Source organism: Cyrtonyx montezumae, unplaced genomic scaffold, assembly GCF_038088225.1.
Source record: "Cyrtonyx montezumae isolate F1298 unplaced genomic scaffold, pur_monq_1.0 scaffold_24, whole genome shotgun sequence".
Lineage (NCBI taxonomy): Eukaryota > Metazoa > Chordata > Aves > Galliformes > Odontophoridae > Cyrtonyx > Cyrtonyx montezumae.
Genome location: NW_027071981.1, coordinates 1822841 through 1845134, shown reverse-complemented (window position 1 = coordinate 1845134; position 22294 = coordinate 1822841). Strand labels below are relative to the sequence as shown.

At 39.5% G+C, this 22294-nt stretch overlaps 3 protein-coding genes across 10 annotated transcripts in view; 1 reads left to right on the top strand and 2 right to left on the bottom strand.

Moving 5' to 3' along the window:
* Nucleotides 1–3389, top strand: part of USP34 (ubiquitin specific peptidase 34) — a 133124-nt gene extending 129735 nt beyond the window's left edge. For all 8 annotated transcript variants that reach the window (XM_065739436.1, XM_065739432.1, XM_065739433.1 and 5 more), the window contains 4 exons: nucleotides 673–813; nucleotides 932–1078; nucleotides 1627–1786; nucleotides 2112–3389. In XM_065739436.1, coding sequence (XP_065595508.1) covers nucleotides 673–813; nucleotides 932–1078; nucleotides 1627–1786; nucleotides 2112–2722 — 1059 coding nt within the window. In that variant the 3' untranslated portion in view covers nucleotides 2723–3389. The remainder of the gene's footprint in view (nucleotides 1–672; nucleotides 814–931; nucleotides 1079–1626; nucleotides 1787–2111) is intronic.
* Nucleotides 3390–5679: 2290 nt separating this feature from the next.
* On the bottom strand, nucleotides 5680–11098 carry LOC136050457 (activator of 90 kDa heat shock protein ATPase homolog 2-like). Its single transcript, XM_065739360.1, has 9 exons — nucleotides 11019–11098; nucleotides 10486–10630; nucleotides 10015–10140; nucleotides 9301–9415; nucleotides 8617–8722; nucleotides 7907–8081; nucleotides 6964–7143; nucleotides 6114–6165; nucleotides 5680–5904 (listed from the first exon to the last, which is right to left on the bottom strand). The coding sequence occupies exons 1-9, from the start codon at nucleotides 11096–11098 to the stop codon at nucleotides 5765–5767; spliced, it is 1119 nt and encodes a 372-aa protein (XP_065595432.1). The 3' UTR covers nucleotides 5680–5764.
* Nucleotides 11099–11391: 293 nt separating this feature from the next.
* LOC136050456 (protocadherin Fat 4-like) overlaps nucleotides 11392–22294 on the bottom strand; it is a 34362-nt gene continuing 23459 nt past the window's right edge. The window contains exons 31-42 of the mRNA XM_065739359.1: nucleotides 21706–21849; nucleotides 19558–19802; nucleotides 19091–19200; nucleotides 18270–18404; nucleotides 17662–17798; nucleotides 16823–17011; nucleotides 15795–15889; nucleotides 14344–14499; nucleotides 13338–13535; nucleotides 12620–12727; nucleotides 11934–12138; nucleotides 11392–11547 (exon numbers count right to left, since the gene is read on the bottom strand). Coding sequence (XP_065595431.1) covers nucleotides 11392–11547; nucleotides 11934–12138; nucleotides 12620–12727; nucleotides 13338–13535; nucleotides 14344–14499; nucleotides 15795–15889; nucleotides 16823–17011; nucleotides 17662–17798; nucleotides 18270–18404; nucleotides 19091–19200; nucleotides 19558–19802; nucleotides 21706–21849 — 1878 coding nt within the window. The remainder of the gene's footprint in view (nucleotides 11548–11933; nucleotides 12139–12619; nucleotides 12728–13337; nucleotides 13536–14343; nucleotides 14500–15794; nucleotides 15890–16822; nucleotides 17012–17661; nucleotides 17799–18269; nucleotides 18405–19090; nucleotides 19201–19557; nucleotides 19803–21705; nucleotides 21850–22294) is intronic.

The window sequence follows — 22294 nt, the reverse complement described above, 5'->3', positions numbered from 1 at the left end:
GAATCTTAACCAGTGGGTATTGCTTAGTCATTTGAAATATTAAATATTGATTTTCTTTTGAATAAAAAATACCCTTCCTTGTGTTATATGACATCTGATAAAACTTGATAAATCAAGTATAAAAATGCAGCAGATAGGTCCTGCAAAAGCTTATGCAACAAATATTGTAGTACAATAATGCAGTAACATTCCATAATAGTAAGAGTCTGTACAGTGTACAGACATCAGTTCAGTCTGAATTTCCAGCTTTTTATGTAGTGTAAACACAAGTATGATTAAATAAAAATGGAGACATCCTGAAGTCTGACGTCTTCCTTCTGGAACTGAACATAATGTGATTCTGTGCCTAACCATGAAGTGCCCACTTTGCACCTTTGTGAGGGGACAGATTAGGAGACACTGGCCCTTCAAATACATCCTGGTTATGATAAACTTGCATTCCTTCAGAACAAGCTTTCAAAAGGAAAATGTGAAACAATTGACAACACTTAATTTGAACAATTTACTGATAGCTGATTGACCTGAAATATTTTTATCAGTAAGATCCCTCCAGTATGAATTAAAAACATCAGTGGGCCTGGTTATATTTCTCCACCTAACTGCTGAAGATTGTACTACTGCAGTGATGTACTTTCAGTGATGACTTTGCAGTGTGCTTTTTTTCTTTTCCAGTCTGCAATGTCCAAGAACTGTGTAAAGCTCCTCTGTGAAGATCCAGTTTTTGCAGAATATATAAAATGTATTCTAATGGATGAAAGGACTTTTCTTAACAACAACACTGTATACACCTTTTTGACACATTTTCTCCTGAAGGTGAGTGGTCTTTTAGTGTAAGTTTTAAGAAATGTAGTCTCTTGTATGTTGCTTCAGCTTAGGATACTGTTTTTACATTCCCAATTTGTGGTTTAAAAAGAATCTGTTCTTTTTACAGGTCCAAGGGCAGGTGTTTTCTGAAGCAAACTGTGCCAATTTAATCAATACTCTTATTTCAAATCTAATAAATCAGTATCAAAGCCTAGAATCTGATTTCACCAGCCAGAGACTTGAAATCTCCAAAGCAAGCTCTGCTTTGAATGGGGTGAGTCTTTTCTAAGCCATTCAATTATCAGCATAATCTGGGAGGCAGCTTACTTTCTGTGGAAGCTCTTCAGGTTCTAAAGAAGTGGGCATTGCAGTCTGGTTGGAGGAGTTAATTTCTGTTAATGGGGTACAGAGCAGCAGTCTGAGCTCTCCATCTTTCCAGAATCTCTTTCTGCTTGCTCGCATTGTCTCAGCGTGCATAGAATGCATTCTTGAGCCTCCAAGCAGACAGTGGGGATCAGAAGACTTGAGGGGTGGGCTTATTTAGTAGAAAAAAGAGCAACACAAAGTGCAGGAATCATTGGTATGTTCTAACCCAGCAAAGATTTCATCTTACCATGGGCAGTGTGAGAGAAGCGTAAGTTAAGGTCAGCATATTAGTAGTGAACTGGGAAATTTTAGTAGCTTTAAGTATATTTACAGTTTTATTTTTTGGACGTTCAGAACATCTTGAAGCCTCAGCTTACTGTGCAGTCTTTATGTGTAGGTTTCATCAAAAAAGAATTTGAAATAAGGCTGGTTAAGGTTATTTGTTTATTTTTTTAGGACCTCCGAGCACTTGCCTTGCTGCTTTCAGTGCACACTCCTAAACAGCTCAATTCAGCCCTGATTCCAACTTTACAAGAACTTTTAAACAAGTGTAGAGCATGTCAGCAACAAAGGAACTCATTACAAGAGCAAGAAGCCAAAGAAAGAAAAATTAAAGGTTAGCCTTCTGTTATGGTTTCTTACAATGCTATGATTTTACAAACTTTTACAAAATTTACATAATACATGGCTTTCTTACTACAGAAACCAAACCATTTCTTGTCTCCTGTCCTTAATGCTACACAAGAAATACTGTCTTATTATGGGGCTAAGAGAATTGTGTGAATTGTTCCTAAGGAAATAGATATTTGTTCAAACACTGTGTTTAATACAGAAAAAGTTAAAAAAAAAAAAAGGAAAAAATGTGGAAGAAATGTCCTGCTTCTTGGGTGTGTGGCATGAAAACAGTGTTTCCTTATAGAGATTTCTTCTTTTTCTTACAGATGATGAAGAAGCTACTCCTGTAAAAAGAAGACGGGTCAGCAGTGATGAGGAGCACACTGTAGACAGTTGTATCAGTGATACAAAAACTGAACCCCAGGAGGCATTGACCCCAACAAGCACTTCAGATAATGAGACACGGGACTCTTCGATCATTGATCCAGGCACTGAACAAGACCTTCCTTCACCTGAAAATAGTTCTGTCAAAGAGTACAGAATGGAAGTTCCATCTTCATTTTCAGAAGACATAATGCTGACAATGAGGTCACAACATACAGAAGAGCAGTCAGGAAATGGTAAATTTCAAGAGTGCAAAGAGTTTGAAGACCTGCAGACTTCCAAGGATTCCACTGTAGGAGAGGAGGACCCAGAGTTTCCTTCCACATCAATTTCAGCAGTTTTATCTGACCTTGCAGATTTGAGAGGCTGTGATAGTCAAGCCTTATCATCCCAGGACCCTGATACTAGTTTATCAATCTCTTGTGGCCATTCCAGAGGACTTTTTAGTCTTATGCAGCAGCATGACATTATAGACATCCTGTGTAGGACCATTGAGTCTACAATTCACGTGGTTACAAGGATATCTGGAAAAGGAAACCAAGCTGCTTCTTGACATTAGATGAAGCATGTCTGCTTCTAAGTCTTTTTTTCACTTCCTCTCCCCCCTGCCCCAAAATGCTGTTTGCCTAAGTTTTGCTTATTTCTGTTTTGTGCTTCAGTTTGTCCAGTGCTCTCTGCTTGAATGGCAAGATAGACTTATATGCTTAATTCTTGGTCAGGCAGAACTCCGATTTTATTTTTTTGTTTTTGGTTTTCCTTTTTTGCATCTACCATACACTTTCTTAAAGGGCAATCAGATAATGGATATGTTTTATGTAATTAAAAATTCACTGTAGTGGCTTTCATTTAATATGGCTGTCTGGGAGAACAGGGCCTCCCTGCCCCGTATGATGTAATTTAAACTTATGGCATTTTTACTGTGTATAATATGGTGTCCTCTGTGCCAGTTTTGTACCTTATAATAGAGGCAGTTTGCCTCAGATCGCTGTGGTTCTTATTATCAAAATTAAGTTTACTTGTATACTAAACAACCACAAGAAATTTGATTCTGTAAAGAATCCTCTTTAGCTGTGGCCTGGCAGTATATATATGGTGCTTTATTTAACAGAATACCTGTGGAGGAAATAAAGCACACTTGATGTAAAAATAATTGTTTTATTTTTATTGACATGATCGATTGCTATTCTGTGCACTTCATTAAACTGATTGTGAAGACTTTTCATTTGCTTATATATGTTATTCCTTCAGTACTTGTATTTCTCATTGAAGACAATGTGAAAAGTAAAACAAGTGCAGAGTATGCTATGCAATTTGTGTAAATGTTAGGGGTTTTTGTTTACTATGCATGACTGTTCAGACAGTTGAGAAGATTTGATGTTTACTTTTTTTCCAGCAGGTAAGAACATGCAGTGGTGGAAGAAGTCAGTGGAACTATTCAGTTTTTCCATTTTCAACTTCAACCTGTCTATGAGATTATTCCTTCCTTTCCTCCTGTGCTGTTTGCTGTCCTCCTTTGACTTTCTTTAACCCATGTTGCCCTTGGGACATACCATCTATTTTGTTGCACTTCCTCATGTTATTTCTGAGCAGTATGCGTTTCCTAGTTAGCTTCTGAACTGTCAGTGATTCTGATTTTAATATCTGATTAAAATCCATTTTCAAATTCATTTTCCAGTAGCTAAGCTCATTTGTTTTTTTTTTGTCTTCATAACACATCACTGCCTTTTTCTTCTGTACTCCTTAATTCTGTCTACCATTTAATGTAGTCCAGTGTCATTTTCACGTGTCCAGTTCTATTGTGTGGTGCTTTATTAGTCTCTTATTCTCTTTGTCACTTTCTAAAAACCTTCTGTGGTTAAGCATTTCTGTCTTCTAAGGTTTGTGCTTCATATTCCCCTTCATTAGAGCACTTCTATTCCTGCGTTAGCAACCACTATATTAATCCTGATGAGGGCTTAAGTTTGTTTTATTACATGATGTTGGACAGCTTTTTTGTTCTCTTTGTAAACAGCTTTATTTCCCTTCTGATCAGCTTCCTTGTATTTAGTAAATTCAGAGAAATTGACAGCTTCTACTCAAAACTTGAACAGTAATGAATATCAGAACTGATCTGCCAAGTTTTCTACTGCACGTAGGAATTTGTGGTTGCATTAAGACACGTTTGGGAAGACTCCTCTCGGTTGATAAAGAAGGCCTTATAGTTTAGAGAGTAGTCTCTTATTAGTTACTTACTAAAAATACACCTCTGATTTTTAAGTTCAACTGAATTAAGCTTCTGGCTATAGCATTTCATCATTCCTTGGCTTCTCATACAGGATTAAATCATACTGTACTTGTCACTAACGAGTGTGAGTAGTTGAACCGTATGAGGTTCAGCAAAGCCAAGTGCAAGGTCCTGCTCCTGGGTCACAGCAGCTCCTCCTCTGTAGAACCTGGGGCTGAAAAGACAGAGCATGGCCCTGTCAATTAACTTGGAGAATGCTTCAGGAAGACCTGACAGCAGCCTTTTGGTATCTAAAGGGGGGGTTGAAAAAAAAGTAAGGGACACTCTTAAGCAGGGTCTGTCGTGATAGGACGAAGGGAAATGGTTTCAGACTGAAAGAGGGGAGAGATTTAGATTTGATGGAAGGAAGTTTTTGAGAACTGGCCCAGGCTGCTGAGAGGTGGGGGATGCCCTCTCCTGGGAGGTGTCCCTGTTCACTGCAGGGGAGTTGGACTGGATGACCTTCCAACTCAAATATTCTACGATTCCACAAAGTGAGTGCAGGGGCAGTCGTTGCTGATTTCTAAGGAAGCTCATACACATTATCAAACTGACAGCTATGCTAGCCTAAGGGAGCAAGGATTCTGAAAAAGACAGGTTCTGTTGAGTCCACTGTACCTTTCATTAGAAGAAATGAATCTGTGAAGGGCCGTAAATCAAGAGAAAGATTTCCAGAATTGCAAAAGAGTATTAATTTGGAAGAAGTGAACAGTAATAAATTCCACGGTGAGGTCAAGGAAGGCAGCTGTGCACGCAAAAGAGTTAACAACAATGATAAGCCATCCAGAATAATGCAGCGTTTTTAATTATCCTCCCTTAAAACTTTCCAATGCTGTAGAAACAATTTTGGCCTCCAGTTAGACCAGTCTCAAGAAAGTACATAAAGTAGGCTGTGAAGCATAATCCCGTGTCTTTGTCATCTATTTTGTAGTATCTTCCAGTTGAACTCTGATGAATATCCCCTTTCCAGGCACGACAGTTTTGCTACTTGATACACTGAATGTTAAAGAATAGCAAATGCTTTATACTGAATAATGTAGCTTTCCTTCCTCTGGTGACACTACTTCACTGCATCTAAATCATAGTTTCATTTACTACAACTTGACAGAGAAAAACAATAATTTTCCCCAGTAAAGCTGTTTCAATACATAGTTCAACCTACGGGCTACCTCATTAAAAATCCATAAATCAAGCTTAAATTATTACAGAAGTGGGTCCTTATTCTTCCCACAAATATATATTTTTTACATTAACAATGTATAAAAAAATAATGCCCTAACAAAACTACCGTGCTGTTATCAGTCCATGTTATCTCTGGATTGCTGTAGTAAGTTAAGTATCTTCAAAATACCACTTCTTCCACCATTGTCTTGTACTGCCTTCATAAGAGGCAGGAACTCCTTTGCAGTCTAACTGCAGTTCTGTTGCAGCTCTCATACCCTTGAAATTCAGGGCCACTGTTGCATAATGCTCTGAAGGAAGAAAAGATGACATTTCAGTAGTGCTTTTCAGGAAGTTAAACAGGCAGCAGTTAACTTTTGCTTGCGTCGGGGATGTCAGCTTCAAAGAACATGCAGCTGTTCTTCAAAACAGGTTCAGTTTAGCAACACTGCTAACAGTCTGTTGTTTTTCTTCCTCCAGGCAAAGCTAGCCTCTGTTAGAGGCCCTCAGGAAGACTCACCATCAGGCCAGTTTCTACATCTCCACTTCAAGACGACTCTTTGGCCTGGGACCTGGAGGAAGATAAGAAGATTCCTCCCATTAACATTCCTTTGCTTTCAGGGTAATTCACATTCCAACTACGGAATGCTAATTCTCCCCTGAAAATAAAGGAGAGGATGATTATCTTAGGAGATACACCAGTGCAAACAGTACAAAGATTGCTTTTAGGCTAACTGCTTTTAAATAAACTGTTTTCATTAAACTCTCAGCTTGCTACATTCCCCTCCTTTCTTCTCTCCACAGGGAAATGCTGATTAGTTATTCATACGAAACACTGGTCTTACTCCAGCCCTCAAAATGAGAACAAGTAATGTTTTCACACCTTACTACAGGGTAGCTTTATGCATCTGGATTGCAGAGATTAAGATACAAAAGTCCAACCTCACCAACTGTGTAAATGGCTTTCAGAGGTTTCAAAAAATAAAGCTGAGCTCTGATAATTTGTTTTTTTCCCTCGAGCACAAGAACACTCAGCTGGGGACAGCGTCATGTTTGTCTGAAATAGGAGAGGAGTTCAAACTGCTTTCCAGCTCCTCAGTAATAAGGATGGTGCTCAAAGTTTCCCCCTCCAGTGCAGGTCATTAGTAAATTGATGCTTGCTATTTTGATGGGGAATCATAGAGTCATTCAGGCTGGAGAAGGCCACTAAGATAATCTAGTCCCAATCATTGAAGAAAGTCACACAAGAACAATCATTTCTGCTTTGTTGTAGAGGAACTGAACTTACAATAGAGAAGCACCAATGTCTGCTACTTTCAAGCCTGACACCAGCACCCCATTTTTTAAGTGAGAAGTCGAAGCTTTCTTACCAATTCTGTATATTCGCCACTGACACAACCATTAAACATTAGGAGTTTTCCTCCCTTCTCAGCTTCAATCACAGCAGGACATTTAGAAAACTTCTGTACCAACTGGCAAGAAAACAACATAGTGTAAGTCAGCTTACCTACTATATGGATAAACAACGCACCGTATGCAAGGGAGCTTTGCTACAAAACTACAGAAAGATAAAACTGCTCGTGTATTTGGTTTTGCTTCCTATTAAAAGGCAATGGCAAAGAGATCTAAGCTCCTCTACTTAATAAATCCACATCAAACACGTAAAGCAGAATGATTCAGCTGCCCCTCACGGGCTTTCTGCTCCCTGTCCCAAGCATATGACAACTAGGTCCAATATCTTTGTTCACTGATAGCCTGTTAGTGTGGTGATATCCTATGTCAGAAATTATCAACTCCTTTTGCAGCTTCTCCACTGAAATACCTCAGAGGCTTAAAAGGTGAGGCTTTTCAGCAAAACTTGAGAACTAAGTATGAGCACCAGAATTACAAGTACTTTTGGAAGTTAAAAGAAAAGAGCAGTTCACGGACTTCTGGGTAATCACTCCACTTAACGTACCTAGGGGAAATTATCTGTACCTGGTATCATGAATATTACATATCTTATTACTTGTACAGCTGTTCAGGTAAAGCGATATTCTCCCTTCTTGTACAACTGTTAAAAGTTGGAAGAGACCTCTAAGATCATCAAGTCCAACCATCAATGCATCACCATCACGCCCCTGGACCATGTCCCTCTCTGCCACGTCTTCTCTCTTCTTGAAAAACCTTCAGAGTCCATGACTCCACGACTTCCCTGGACAGTCTGTTCCAATAAATCACCACTCTTTCAGAGAAGACATTTTTCCTAACACCCAACCCAAACTTCCTTTAGAGCAACTTAACGATCATCACCTCTTATCCTCTCGCTATTACCTGAGAAAAGAGGCCAACCCCCACCTCACTACAACTTCCTTTTGGGTTGTTGCAGAAACTGATCAGGTCTACCCCAAGCCTCCTCCAGACCGAGCAACCCGTTCCCTCAGTCAGTGCCTTCTGGGACTTGATCATCAGACCCCTCACAGCTCTGCTGCCCTTCTTTGTCAGGGCCCTGCAAGGAATACAGTACTCAAAGTACAGCTTCACCAGTGCCACTTCAGAGGAGCAGTCACCTCCTGCTCCTGCTGGCTGCACTACTGCTGGCAGAAGGGAGGATAACACCGTGACACTATGCAATGTTAGGTATACTGTGTTGTGAATATACAATAATTATAAAATCACCTTTTTGCATTTACTTGACAGTTATTAATCAGCATTCACTAAACTAAGTAAGTGAAACAACTCCAAGTAATTCACACCAAAGACACCTGTAACTTCAGACTGCAGGATGCAGCCACCTTCACCGTGCAGAAATTACACAGTACAGAACAAAGCATTCTGAGATGCATGCTGGTGTCCTCATTCACACCTGGCAGACCCATGCCCAGGTTCTGTAACGGACCATTTCCATGTGCCAAGTCCTGATGACAGCAGTGGGCAGGAAAGTGTCACCTCAAAGACTGCCAACTTTTGCAGTTATCCACAGGAATACAGATCTGTTAGCACAGCAAAATTTGAACTACACTTATGGGAGAACTAATTTGTACAACACTTCATGACAGCATACCTGCACAGCGCTCCCACTCATTGTTCTCTCAGCAGCCAGGTCCTGACCAGCAGCTTTTGTAGGCAGAATCATTCCCCAGGTGAACTCTGTAGTGAACAAAAGCAATGTTCAGTAAAAAAAAAGAAACAAAAAAACCTGCACAACCACAACCACCCTGACGTTTCAATACCTGATAAAGATTTCCTGCCAAAACTCTGTAGAAATCATACAGAATGGGACATACAACTCCAATCCAGTTCCCCTACCTAACTCGTATGCTTTTATTACCCACATAGCCAAAGAGGAATTTCAACTGAAAATACAGGGTTTTCACAGTCACCTGACCCATCTCCTGATTCAGATTTGCTTATTCAGGTATATGGACTACTCCACAGCTTTTCAGAGAAACAAGAACCTGACAAGAGAACTTGCTTAACACTGCAGGTAGTGCACTGACCTCTGTGACCAGCACGTGTAACAAAACGCAGCATGGATGGCTACCAAAGCTTTGGGATGCTGCCACGTTTGACATCAATAAATACTTTGAGTACCAGGACTAACATTTCTGTACCACTGGTAACAATCAAACAAACCCAAGCATTCACAGTACACTATCAATCTAATCAAGAACGAAGGGTTTTTAATTAATATGTATATATATATCTGACATACTGTTTCAAATTACCTGTTTTAAGTGCTTTAAGGTAATCTCTAAGGGCCTCTCTGACTTTTGTAGTTCCTTCAGTCCTCATTAGCTCTTTCAGAATATCACCTTCCCCTTTCTTTTTGCTAACATTAATCTAGAAACAGAAAAATGGCAAGACCAAAGAGGCAAATAAACATTAGCCTTTTAGGTTCTGGCAACAAATGAAAACATATTGGCTTTGTTTATTCAGAGGACAGCGGCAAGTTCAAGTTGATTATACTCTGTTTATCCTGTCTTTGGTAAAAATAACTCTTCTGGGGTTTTCATTTGCATTTCTCCTTCCTCCCAGAGAAGCTTAGAGAAAGTATAACCAGAGGGATCTGCTACACAGTAGAAGGAATCTGCAGAAGCCACAGTGTCAACCAATGTATAACCAACAAGGATGTTCCTTGACTTCTTACATTATTGTTTTTAAGACTACCTCAACTAGAGTTCGTCTCAGAGGTGTAGTTAGCATACTGTCACAAACAATAATTAGCAAAGAAAACCATGCATATTCCTAGCAGATAAATTTGAGAACAAATTTAAGCTATTATTCCAAGTACAAAAAAAACCCCAAAAACACAGAGCAAAGAAAACCAAAGTGTAATTAGTGCACTGAATCACAGCATAAATCAAAACACACCGCCTCTGTGCTTATGTTTTCCTTAAGAATTCTGAGCCTGCGTGGCCGTATCAGTATTTCATACCTACCTCTGTATCATCTACCTCAGTTTCTTCCGACAGGTTAGGAATTTCAATAGATCCCTTATGTTTCTCACCAGACTCTTTCACAGTACCTGTATTAACATAACAAATTCTTAAATGTGTTATTAAAAACTACTTTCCCCTTCAGGTGAGTTTTATACTTGGAGATTAGTTGTACAAACCTGTTCCTTGAAGCAAGATACCTAGGCCCATCTTCACTTACCTGCATGGCTCCATGACCATGTTCTGCAGCACAAGTCCTGTGCCATGCTGCTTGGCCTCAGACCTTACTGTGGAAGGGCTTGACATTTTGTTTTTACTCCAATGAAGATTCCCCATGCATTGCAAAATCATTAAATATTCACATTTGTTCGTCATTAAGATCATATTCAAATCTCAGTGGAAAGAAGGAGTGGAAATACGTTGTTGTGCTCCAAATCCCGTTGCCTTTATATTGTTCTGTGCACACGAATAAACCTGCATTAAGCATGACAGGACTGCACCAGGAGAGTTATCAGAACAGCCAACATCCCACTCATTTGGACTCTCACCTGTGCAGGAGCTGAACACCAATGCTCCTCCTGTTGCACCTTGCAACCATGCACAGCTGCAACCCGATGTGCTACAGGCAAACATCAGAGAAGCACAGGACACAGACACTCAAACATTTCACAGTAAGAAAAGGAGTTAACAGTGGTTGGTAGCACACAGCAGAGCACAGAGCTCGGTCTCTGTCAGGACTTAATTCAGCACAACACAGGAAACAAAGCCCATTCTGCCAAGACGACTACATCCACACAGCACAACGTGAGCAAGGCCTCTCCTCCTGGACATCTGAACCCAACGCAGCCATGTGCAGACATCTCAGTGTTCTCTTCACTGCTTTCTTCCACATTTAGCACAGGCAGAATGTGGCAAAGCAAATCTTATTTACAGGTACTGTCTGAGCGCTTATTATCGCGGCCGCTCCCCGCAGCGCAGCCCAACCCGGTGTCCCCCCCACTCCTCACCAGTGCCCGTTGTTCACGTTGGTGCCGTCCACGCGCTCCTCCACGATCCAGCGTGGGTCCCCCTGCCCCCACTTAGCCATGGCAGCAGAAGGTGTGAGAAAGCACTGCCTCCAACCCATGGCTCTCCCACACCCTTCCTCGGGAGGGCCGAAGCACTGCCCCACGCGTGGAGCCGGTGTCAGTGGGTTTATCCAATACGTGCCATGCGAAATTAAACACGCACAGCTCGCCTGGCCCACCCCTCCATCCCTGCCCACCCCCAAGCAGACATTAACAGAGGGGATGCCGCCCAGACCGTAATCACAGTGAGCGTTTAATTCAGTATTGTTGGTGCGTCGTCGTGGTTTTCATTGGTTCTCTTCATCGAGCATAGTTATTGTGAAAAAAGATCATCGTCATCATCTTTTTCAGGATCAGCATCCAAAATAACTGCCACTTCTGAAAATGTTACTCCTTTCGGTTCTTTCTCAGGGGCATGCTTTACAGGGCTGGCTGCTGACGGGTGAGCTGACCCAAGAGCTGAGTGGTCCTGCAAGAGAGGAATTAACATCAGTGACGAACACTAAGTGTTAAGTTCTATGACCTTAGATATTCCGCCTCTGAAGCTTGTAGAGAAAGCATTGTCTTCAAGGCTGCAAGTTTCAGGAGCAACAGCACAGGAGAAGCCTTTGCTGTACACATTCTGTAAAAGATGGAGGAGAATCACCCTTCTTTTCTGGATCACAAAGTCTCTGCCAGGAAGAGACAAACACCCCAAAGGTGTCCATTACTTCACATAGTTTCTTTTATCCTTTTATTCAGCCAGAGGTTTTTGTTGTTGTTGTTTGTTTTGGTTTTTTTCTGATACCTATTTCAGCAGGATGAGCAATACAAAATATCTTTCACTCTATCCTTTTCAGTTGTGAAACCAGTTACCTGTTTTGTTGTCGTGGTGGCAGAGGTCTTAGCACCTACATTTCTAGGTTCAGTGGCCCCATCAAGCACTGCATTTTCTTCACCATCACTGTCAAAATCTAACTGTAGCATTTCAAGGAAACTGCATTTTCCATTGGCTGCAGGTAGGTCTTCATCAGCACCGCCTTCCCCGGTGCCCTCCACGTTGTGAAATGCTTCTGTTCTTCTGAAAGGGAGTGAAGAGAATTCATAACCCCTTGATCTTTCAAAGAGCTACATGACAAGTTCTCAGCTCAGCTGAAGCAGGGAGCAATAGCTGTGCAGATTTCAAAAGCACTGGGATTTCACCCCGTGAACAAGAAGTAGCTCCTTGCCTCCCGAAAGAGAAGCATGAGGGTTAATGATTTGCTAAAAAGTAATGATTTTTTTTTAATGCAAGATTAAAAGGTATTGGCTTCCTCAAAGTATAGATTTTATAACCTGTTAAAGGGATGGTTCTAGAAATCAATATATACAATATCAAAGATGCAATATATACAATATCAAAGATGCAATATATACAATATCAAAGATGCAATATATACAATATCAAAGATGCAATATATACAATATCAAAGATGCAAGGAAAATCCTGTGTTACCAGAATAATTAAAAAAAACAAACTCAGCTTTTGATTTATAAATCCGTGACATCAGCATTCCACTTACACATCATTCATGTCCTGCGGGTTCACTAAGTTTTTCAGACTTCCATTTTTGACAGCCACAGATGGATTATCAACACCCTCCATCTCCACTTGCATCTTTTCATGCCCTCTGAAAATGATAACTGCATTAAAATAAAATTCTTTTTGAAGGTTGGCTTTACTGTTGTTTTCAAAACAGGACGTGAGCTATCGGTGTCGTAGTTTTAAAACAGCATCTAATTGATCTGAGGATTCATTCTGAGAATTGCCTACTTTTCTGCACCATTGTTTGAATCTAAATTAATTGCAATAATGTAAATATTCACCATCTTCATGAGAATGTATTCCTTTTCCTCATCTATATGGCCCTGCAGCAAAATTTCCCTGGACTTCAGAGTACAGGTTAATGCAGTTTGAGGAAACTCAACGCACATATGTGTGTATTACAGCTACTTTTCACCCTCTTCACTGATATACACATTTCTCTGTTTTGAAAAGTATTTGTTTCCACTGTTTCTCTGTAACAAACACAAAAGGAACCAACTTTAAGTTACACGTGGTGAGAGAGGTGTCTAATATCTGCAGTAAAAAGCCTAACAGTTTTGATCTACAGGAAAACTTAGGCAGCACTTGATCCAAATATGAGTAATTTATCAGATCATAATTTTTCAAGTTGGTATTTGAGGTAAACTCATCAGTTTTCAGTCTAAATTACATTGTTGAAGTAAAAATATTTGTACCTTTTCCTTTTAATGGAAAAAATGACGTATGCCAGGAAGGCTATGAGGGTGCAGGCTAGCAGCACGCTGAGAACAATGGTTGCAATGAGTTCAGGAGTTGCTGAGGATGCAGGGCTCTCTTCCACAGCAGTAGTGACAGGTGCTGAAAATATTTTCTCCAGTTCTATCTCAATGTTCTCCTGCTGCTCTCTGAGTTTTCTGAAAACAGAAAATTAAAGTGCTCATGATTTGTCAGACCTTTGTTTTGGCTTGCAGACTGGTGAAGAAAATAGGAGAATGCCACATGCTGCTCTACCTTTTCCAAAGATTTCAGGCCTGTCGTGTCTTTCATTTGGGAAAAAATGCCTTTTTCTAGAAACCATCCTTAGTGCTTATGAACTGAAATACTGCAAAGTGTGGAAAATTGAACCTAGGAGGGCAACATCCTCCAAACCCAGTTCAAGGCAGCCATGTGTAGACAGTTTATAGATACCGACATGGTTTTTCTCACAGAAAAGAGATCACCCATTTGGGGTGCTTCCTGTGACCATGGGCACCGTTGTTCCTATCTGCCTCAAACCACTTCTAGTTAAAGGTGCTGAGTCTAGAAATTACTTGCTTTTAAATAGCATCTCCCCTTAATAGTACATTTACATACAAATATGTATTCATACCACTGCCATGTTACGAAATAAACATAAAATATGCCTGAAATTCAAGTTTTTAATCAAAATTCTGCAATTCTGAAGTGAAGACAACATCAATTTTAGTGATATTCTTTCCTCTTTCATTTTCTTTTGAGATGACTTTTAAATACATTATGCACAATTAAAGATACTTGTTCATGTTTTCACAAGCCCTGGAAATTAATTTTGAATAAATAATGAAAGCTTTCTGCCTTCTAAAAATTCAGTTTGAGCTTACAGGTAAGTGTCAGACAAACTGTTATTTGATCTAAAACCGTCCCATCGTGACACTGGAAATTTTTAGGGAAAGCTCTGACACCCAGAAGATTGACTGTACAGACCTTTTTGTGTCTTCTGCAGGTACTTCACCACTTGCATTATCAATGGCAAGGATTTTTAGGAAGGTTTCATAAATGCTGCTTCTTGCTCTCCTTTCAAGCTCATTGGAATAAACATCAACGATGTATACATTCCATTCAAGTTTATCCTCCAGGACCCTGCCATCATGTTAAGAAAACATTTTTTAATAATTGAGGGATGAGAAACTCTTTTACACTGCAAATTAAATGATAGAAAAGTAGTATTTAATACAGTATGTTGCAGCTATTTAGCATTTTAACCTACGGGCATCAGAATGCAGGGCTATCACCAGCAAAGGAATTAAGCTATTTGCCCAATACAGTTGAGTAGCAGGGAAATAATATCCAGCCCTTTTCTCTGACATGATGCATTTCATTAGTAGATGCTATGAAACTTCTGTCATAGCCTGAAAATTCCTAGATAGGTGCCAGAAAACCATAATTGATCAATTAGAGAAGAGTTAGCAGACCCTTATGCCTAGATTTCATAACCAATATCGCATAGAATATCGTAGATTTAATTAGTCTTGCTTTTCAAATCAACATAGGGTTTGTTTCATTCTTAGTTTCTTTTTACTTATAAATTCAGGCAGAACTACCTACAGAGTAATGAAAGGAGGAAGGAAATTTTGTCACATAATTCTTGTTTTCTCCCAGTTCTTTATTCAAGAGAGTATCACACCAGATCCAGACACTGGATCAGAACATTGCTCCAGTTAATCCACCATCCTGATACATGTCAGCACCAACTGCTTCCAGGCATGGAGCAAGAGCAGCTCTAGGGTCTCTTATTTCTTACCAACAATAAATCAGTGGCATGACAGCATTAAGGTAAAGTTCATTTTCTCCACTTTTCAAAGCAATTTCTACTGAAGTTCTGTAAAACCAAGGTATTCTATGTCTTCATTAATAATGGAAAAAGGACAAAATCTCTTTTTAACTGTACTGATAACTGCAGCGATTTCCTCGTGCTGTTGATGCTCAACCTTGAGAAGCACTGCTGCTGTCCCTCAAGGAGGTTTTATCATTTCAAAGGGTTTGTGGACTTATAATTTTTGTCAAAGAACAAAAGATCTTTACATCTTCTATCCTATTTGTCTCCACCTATGTACACTGGGCTGACTATTCAGGAAAAATGTTCCCCTAGGCAGCTGTAAACACTGTGGTAGAAAGGGATCTATTGAAATCATCTAATCCAGCAACACTCTGACAGTTGTCTACTCAGTCCAAATTCTTACAGGTAAAAACGGTGTATCCTTCTGATGGATTCCTGAGAATTCCCTCAAATTATTTTGCATTACACCAAGTTGAAGGCCTAGCATTTCATGGGCCCTGGCCGTATAACCTGAAGGCTGTCAGATTCCTATCTCAAAGCAGCTCTAAACTTGTCAGGAAACATTAGAATAAGCTTCACAGTTTAAATATATACCTACCTTCTTACTTCAGCAATGTTTTTTTCAACAGCATTGATCTTCTGACTTAGACCTAACACCACGATGTTGCTACTGGAGGTGGCATAAATGGTTGCCTGAGGGATAAAGAAATTGTTTGTAAGTCTTTCTAAAGCATTTATCTCTCTCCCCAAGTCTGACTTAAAGAAAAAAGAAAGAACAACTTTGATGGTGATGCTAAGAATGAGAAATCAGTTTCTTAATATTATTAATTTCATTAGAAATAAGTCTTTAAGACAGCATTCTAAGCAATCCAAAAGCTGAAGAATTTATTAAATTGTAACTGAACCAATATTAAGCTTATCAGCAAGGTGCTGGTGAAAAGAGCTTGCCAGATTTTCATATCCTACATCCTATTTCAACGTATGTGATTAAAAAATAGACTTCCAAAACTAAGTATGAATAAACTGTGCAGACATATAGATTTCTCTGCACACTCTCCAGTTATAGCTGACAGCGATCTGCATTTATTATAAATAAAGTATTTAAAGGACACTTATCTAACATATCATATTTCAGCTCTTCGCTGGAGTGGCAGAGTTTTGGACATCTATATAAGATGCATCCACTGTGTAGCCATATGGAGGTTCTTGCACTAATAAAGAGGACATGCTTGAAAAAATTGCACCGAGGAGGAGGATAGGGAAGTGGTACCAAATTGCAGTGCCTGGTAACAGCATTGTTACCAAGCTGTAACCAAAGCTGAGGAAAATCTGGATTTAGCCATAGCCTGAATTAGTTAAGAAATCAATTTGTCCCATAAGCAGAAGAATATCCTCTAAAAGTCAATTTTCATGTCAATATATTTCTAGATGTTAAAGGAAATAACAACTTTATAATTCTGGCCTGAACATGTGTAATGAGTATTAGTATACCCAACAGTATTACTGTCTGGTATTAACTGTTTTTTGGGGTGTATTTTTTTTTTGGTCATTACCAAACCTAGTCTTTGTTTTATACAGTTTTGACAATAGAAGGACATTAGGACTGTAGATAGCATTCTTCCTTACATTGACTGTTGTGTGGGCTGTGAGTCCACCCCGGTCTGCAGCTTGGAGTTCCAGAAAAACTGATCCAGCTCTTCGTGCTACAGAAATGGTGTAGATCTGCCCTGTATTTCCATTGACATCAAATTCTTCTTGATAGTTCAATAAGCTGTATGTCAAAAGTCCATTGTCTCCTGAATCTGGATCTGTGGCCTGGGTTAATAAAAAAGAACAAAAGGCAGTTTTGAAGCAGAGCTTGTGGCTTTCAGGCTGTGCATTACCCATTGATCATAAAACTTCAGTTTCCCTTTGGAAGACTGGGCAGTTCAAGGATTGACATATTTTTTCCCTTTGCACTAACAAAGTGGGGCGCAAGCTATCAGAGTCAAACCAAGTATATAAAAAGAGGCAATTCATTTCCCATAAATCCTAGCAGGATGCTACAACTGCAAGAATAAAGGAATCAGACTAGAGCAAATGGGAAACTTGAAACTTAGAAAGAGAAAACAGTCGCTCCATTCTGAAGCTCATTTCTCCTTGTTGTTTGATAGATAACGAAGCAGTTAACAGTGCCAGTGAGAGAACAGTAGCATGTGCAGTGTGTAATCCTTTAAGCCCCCTCTAGGCAGCAGCAGGAGTAAGAACAGACTGCATAACTCTTCTGACAGAATACTGGCAGGGCAGGTATGGACTGGACCCCCAAACACCCCATCCTTCACCTGCATTATGGTCAACCTGGAATTTGCCTCAAAATTTTGGGAACAGATTTAACAGCTCCTTTAAACCAATTTGAAGAAGTTGAAGAAGAATTCAAAAATGTATAAGGTTTGTGTCCCCCTGAAGAGTACTGGAAGATACTCTACCTGAACTGTAATAACTGGGTACTTGTATGGCACAGAGCTTGGGATCAGAGCAGAGTACATACTATTCAAAAACGCAGGCTTTTCATTTACATCCTGCACTGAGATTGTCAGCATCACCACATTCTGAGCAAACAGTCCTGTGAAGCAAACACAGGTTATCTCTGGTGCTGCTCAGACTTGTGTCTGCAACAACAACAAACATCAGCAATGCACAACTTTTAAAGAGGCTGGGCTAGGCTGCAGTAGTATCTATGCTGCATGTGAGGAAGAGGGAAATGAAAGGGAATGTAGCAGGGAAATATGAAGAGGGGCTAATTCACTTCTCCTGGGGCTGTGGTAAGAACAGTCAGTGAGAAGCCAAAGCTGTTTCTCAGCCTTCTCTACCTGGCTGTACCTGATCAGTAGTCCAATGCTCAGGTATTAAGTTCTTTTCTGAGTCTGATGCTACTGTGAAGGTCTGCACAGACTGGGCCTTCCACTTTTTGTCTTTCTTGCCAGACTTTGCCAGATTAAGGGGAATCTCAATTCCCACCGTTGGTTACAAATGCAGAAGACAAAGAAATGTCCTGTGTTCATTCAAGTTGGCAAGTCTTTCGAAGGAAAGTTACCTGAAATCCGGACTTGTGAAGCAGATGAGACATTTTCATTTGCTTCCACTAAAATCACATACTCAGAGACTTCCTCATAGTTCAAATTAATTGCTGTTTTCAGCTGACCGCTCTCCGGATCCAAACTAAAATGACCTGAAAGTAAAAGCATGCACTTTGTTGTTACTTGCCTATAGCTCTCCTACTTCTTAGATCTCAGTTTCTCTCAGGATGCCTCTATGGGCCCTCTGCTCTTAGAAATGTGAAATGCCTCTCTACATTGTCTGAACAGCAGAGGCAGTACAGCTGAGGTCTTCTCTCAGACCAAACACACCTTTAGAAACTTGTAAAGGAGCAACTAACTTGGAAAACAAAATTGCAGTCTCTTAGCACATGCGATTTCCAAGTTTCCTCTTCGCTTTTCCTTATTCCTATTATGTGTGCACACATGGAGTTACCTCATGGCTGCTACATCTGAAGGACAAATGCCCCAACAAAGGTTCAAGTGCAATGAAATGATAGGCTAAAAGTGATCGGCAGGGAGGGAGCTACCTGCTAACAAGGGCTCTAGCTTTGTTTCGCTTGCAGTTTTTTATCTTAATGCAACAGGGACCAATTTATTGGCAGGTAATAACCACCTTTTTAGCCAAAGATTACCATACTGTTCCACTGAAGTGATCTGAAAGAAGTTCACTGTATATTTATTTATTTATTACAAGAAATGACACCATTTTTTATCTTTGATCTCCATCTCCTCATTTAAATTCAGCAGCATCTGCCATTCAAAAGACAGGTTAGTCTGTTATCTTACTATCTTAAGTCAGAAGTTAAATAGTACTCACCTTTTTCATTGCCAGATACAATTGTGTAAACGATGGATTTTCCTGAAGTTTCAGCCACAGCAAAAGTGTAAATGGAATGATCTACTCCTGTGTTTTCCAAAACTGAAATGCTAATATAGAAAATAAATGATAAACCAATGTTAAATTCTCCAGTAGCTATTGCACTGACAGGCTTTGAAACTTAACTCCTTAACAGCAAGATCTCCATGGATAATCCTGCTCCAGCCCTTCTTCTGGTTGTTTGCTGGAGCTCAGTGGTCTTCAGAGAGAAGTGTTAAGCACCAGTGTAGCCAGAAATTTATTTACTCTTGGAGTAAAGTCTGAGGAAAATGTTTTTACTAGCATGCAAGAGGAGGACTTCGTCTTGCATAAGTTGTATGGTAAAGAAACAAAAGGTGATGCCTTGCATCACACTGTTCTACTATCTGGTAAATATATACCATCTGTATACGTCTTATGAAACTCACCTGATTTTGCTCTCAGTAAACTGAGGAATAAATGGCCGGTTATCAATCACATTAAGAGTAATCACAGCAGTACCATTTAAAGATGGATAACCTTTGTCCTTTGCCATCACTGTTAAATGGATCTCTTCAAGTGTAGACAGGTTTCCAGTTGTTATTATTTTCCCCTCACTCTCATCTTCTATCAAGAAGAATGCACTGAATTTTAGATCTGGGAGAATGAAGTATTCAATGAGGCCATTTTGCCCCTGCCATGAAAGAAACACAACTTTATGTCACTAATGCTTGCAGGACCATGTTATTTCAGGGATCCCAGTCCCTTAGTACAGACTCACTGAAACATCAGTATTTCCATGCTGATGTTGACAGAATGTCAGAGACACATTGACCATCTAGGAGCAATCAGGACTCATAGATACTTCATGCTTAAGTTGTAACACAAGAGCAGCTTCAGCCAATGGACAGAGTCATCAGCATCATGTCTGTGTCTCCCTTCCAATAATTTTGATACTTCAAGATAGACTTAAGAACACACACTTATATAACAATATGTGTCATGGTCTTCAGCTCTGCATAAACTTTTGGTCTACACTAGCTCATACAGAAATGCTAACTCTATAGTTTTGTAATCAAAGGCCATAACTTAGAACATCTGAATCCGATTTTCAGAGGCTGAACTACAAGAGGAGGATATTGATGAGTGAAGTTTGTTTTCTTCTAGATTTCCTATGTGACTTGGTACAATGCACTTCAGATTCCCTGTCTGTGAAAGTGTGTTAATTTCCATGGGTGCCATAAAGCTCTGTCCACATTGTCAGATGTACTGAGAACTATATTTTTATATTACAAAAAAAAAAAAAAAAGTAGTCATAGTGAATTTCCAGAATAAGGATTCCTGTATCAATACAAAAGAAAACTATGTGGACTGTGCATACATTTTAAAGGGTAAGGCACACGCTAAAATGAGAGATTTTACAAACTCTTAGTGAATTCATTCAGAAAATGGAAACTTGCAGTTAGTTATATTAGGATGGATGTTAATGGAAACACAGAATGGAAGAAAATTCAGAAGCAATTTGCCAGTTATAGAAGAAAAATGTGGGTGGGAAAAGGTCTCTAAAAGAAAAAAATATTAAATCTGTAGTGAGGGGACATGAGAGCTGGACTTAACATAGCTCTGTGCACTTCATTTTCCTGAGGCAAACCCTAAGTGTTACCCTATTGCGCTCTGCTCTGTATTTCTGAAAAGAAATATATTCTTTCCTTCCACAGTTCCCCAAAACCAGGATCAAAACCTGGCACGAGCATCTGCTGTCACTACATAATCTCTCGAAGTACTAGAGCCAAAGACTTCATAGCTGGGCCATGCCCCAGAGAGGATACAGAGAAGATCACCAGACATATCTAAAGATGAGAGTTTCATCAGGTCTCAGTGCAGGGTTCTCAGTCTGGCAACTTGCATAAGCAATTTCATTTTTTATATAAAATAATAGCAAATAGCAAAAAGGGCTTTTTGATTATTTGAAGCAGTATATCACAGCTACTTTATTTTTAACCAAAACGATGTATAAATATTAGGAATGCGCCTGATATTTGTATTCTGCTGTCACTTCTAGATGCTCTGTCTTTTAAGTGACATAATTTAAGATTGAAGTTGTCGTGGTGATCTGACTGACTGATATTTCTCCTGTTACCTGCATACAACCCCAGTGGGTGCAGTACTGACAAAATCAGTCAGTCAGACAAAATTCCTTTAAACAGTGGAGACAAGGAGAACGAGCTATGGTACCACTCTTCAGAGGCATTTGGTGAGCATACATTTACATGTTCAAGCCAGATATATGCTGTTTAGTTTTCAGAGAATCTCCCATTACAGAAGTTCAGATAATTTCACACACTGAATTGCTTATGCTCTTGTGTACTTTTGAAAGACTACTACAACTCTACATAATAAGGGAGAAAGCCAGGGCAAATACACCTGAAAAAATATGCCCCAGAGCAGAAATAACAAAACCTTAACTTCCAGTTCTCAACACTGCTAGTAAATTACTATTCACTTTCTGCTACACTTTGTATTTCATGCCTAAAGAACAAAGAAAATATATTTGTCCGCAGCTTAAAACAGTTTCAAAATGAATTATGAGTAGTTACCTCGTCTTTGTCAGTAGCATGCACAGTTATGACATGAGCACCTACTGGATTCATCATGTTTATAGAAGCAGAATAGGAATTCTGAGCAAATACTGGAGCATTATCATTCACATCAATTATTATAGCAGTGACATTAGTAGTTGCCTAGAAAACAAAATAGATTAGTACATCTTAGAATATTTTGAATGTTTTATTTAGCAATATTTTGCATATGTAACAAAAAGTAGAAATCAGACTTTGAGAATGCTGTAGTAAAAGACTGGGTTATGTTTGATTTTGTCACCTGAACATCAGAGATCACGATAAGATCTTAATAGAAAAGATGTAGGAATTCAGATTTGCATTAGGGTTCTACTTTTTGGAAGCTTTCAGAATGAGTAAGAGCAGGATGTATTTAGGAGGCTCCATGTCCTCTTGTTGCAGCCATTATTGGAACTACAGATTCTGTAGTTGTGTTGATCATATAATAACTTTTCAATAAAAGAAAGAGACCAGAATTAGAACAATCTACTGGAACTTGCTTTTCCTGCCATGAAAAGTTAACACAGTACTTCTAGTCCTTATGAAAAGCAACAGGCAAGAATTCCTG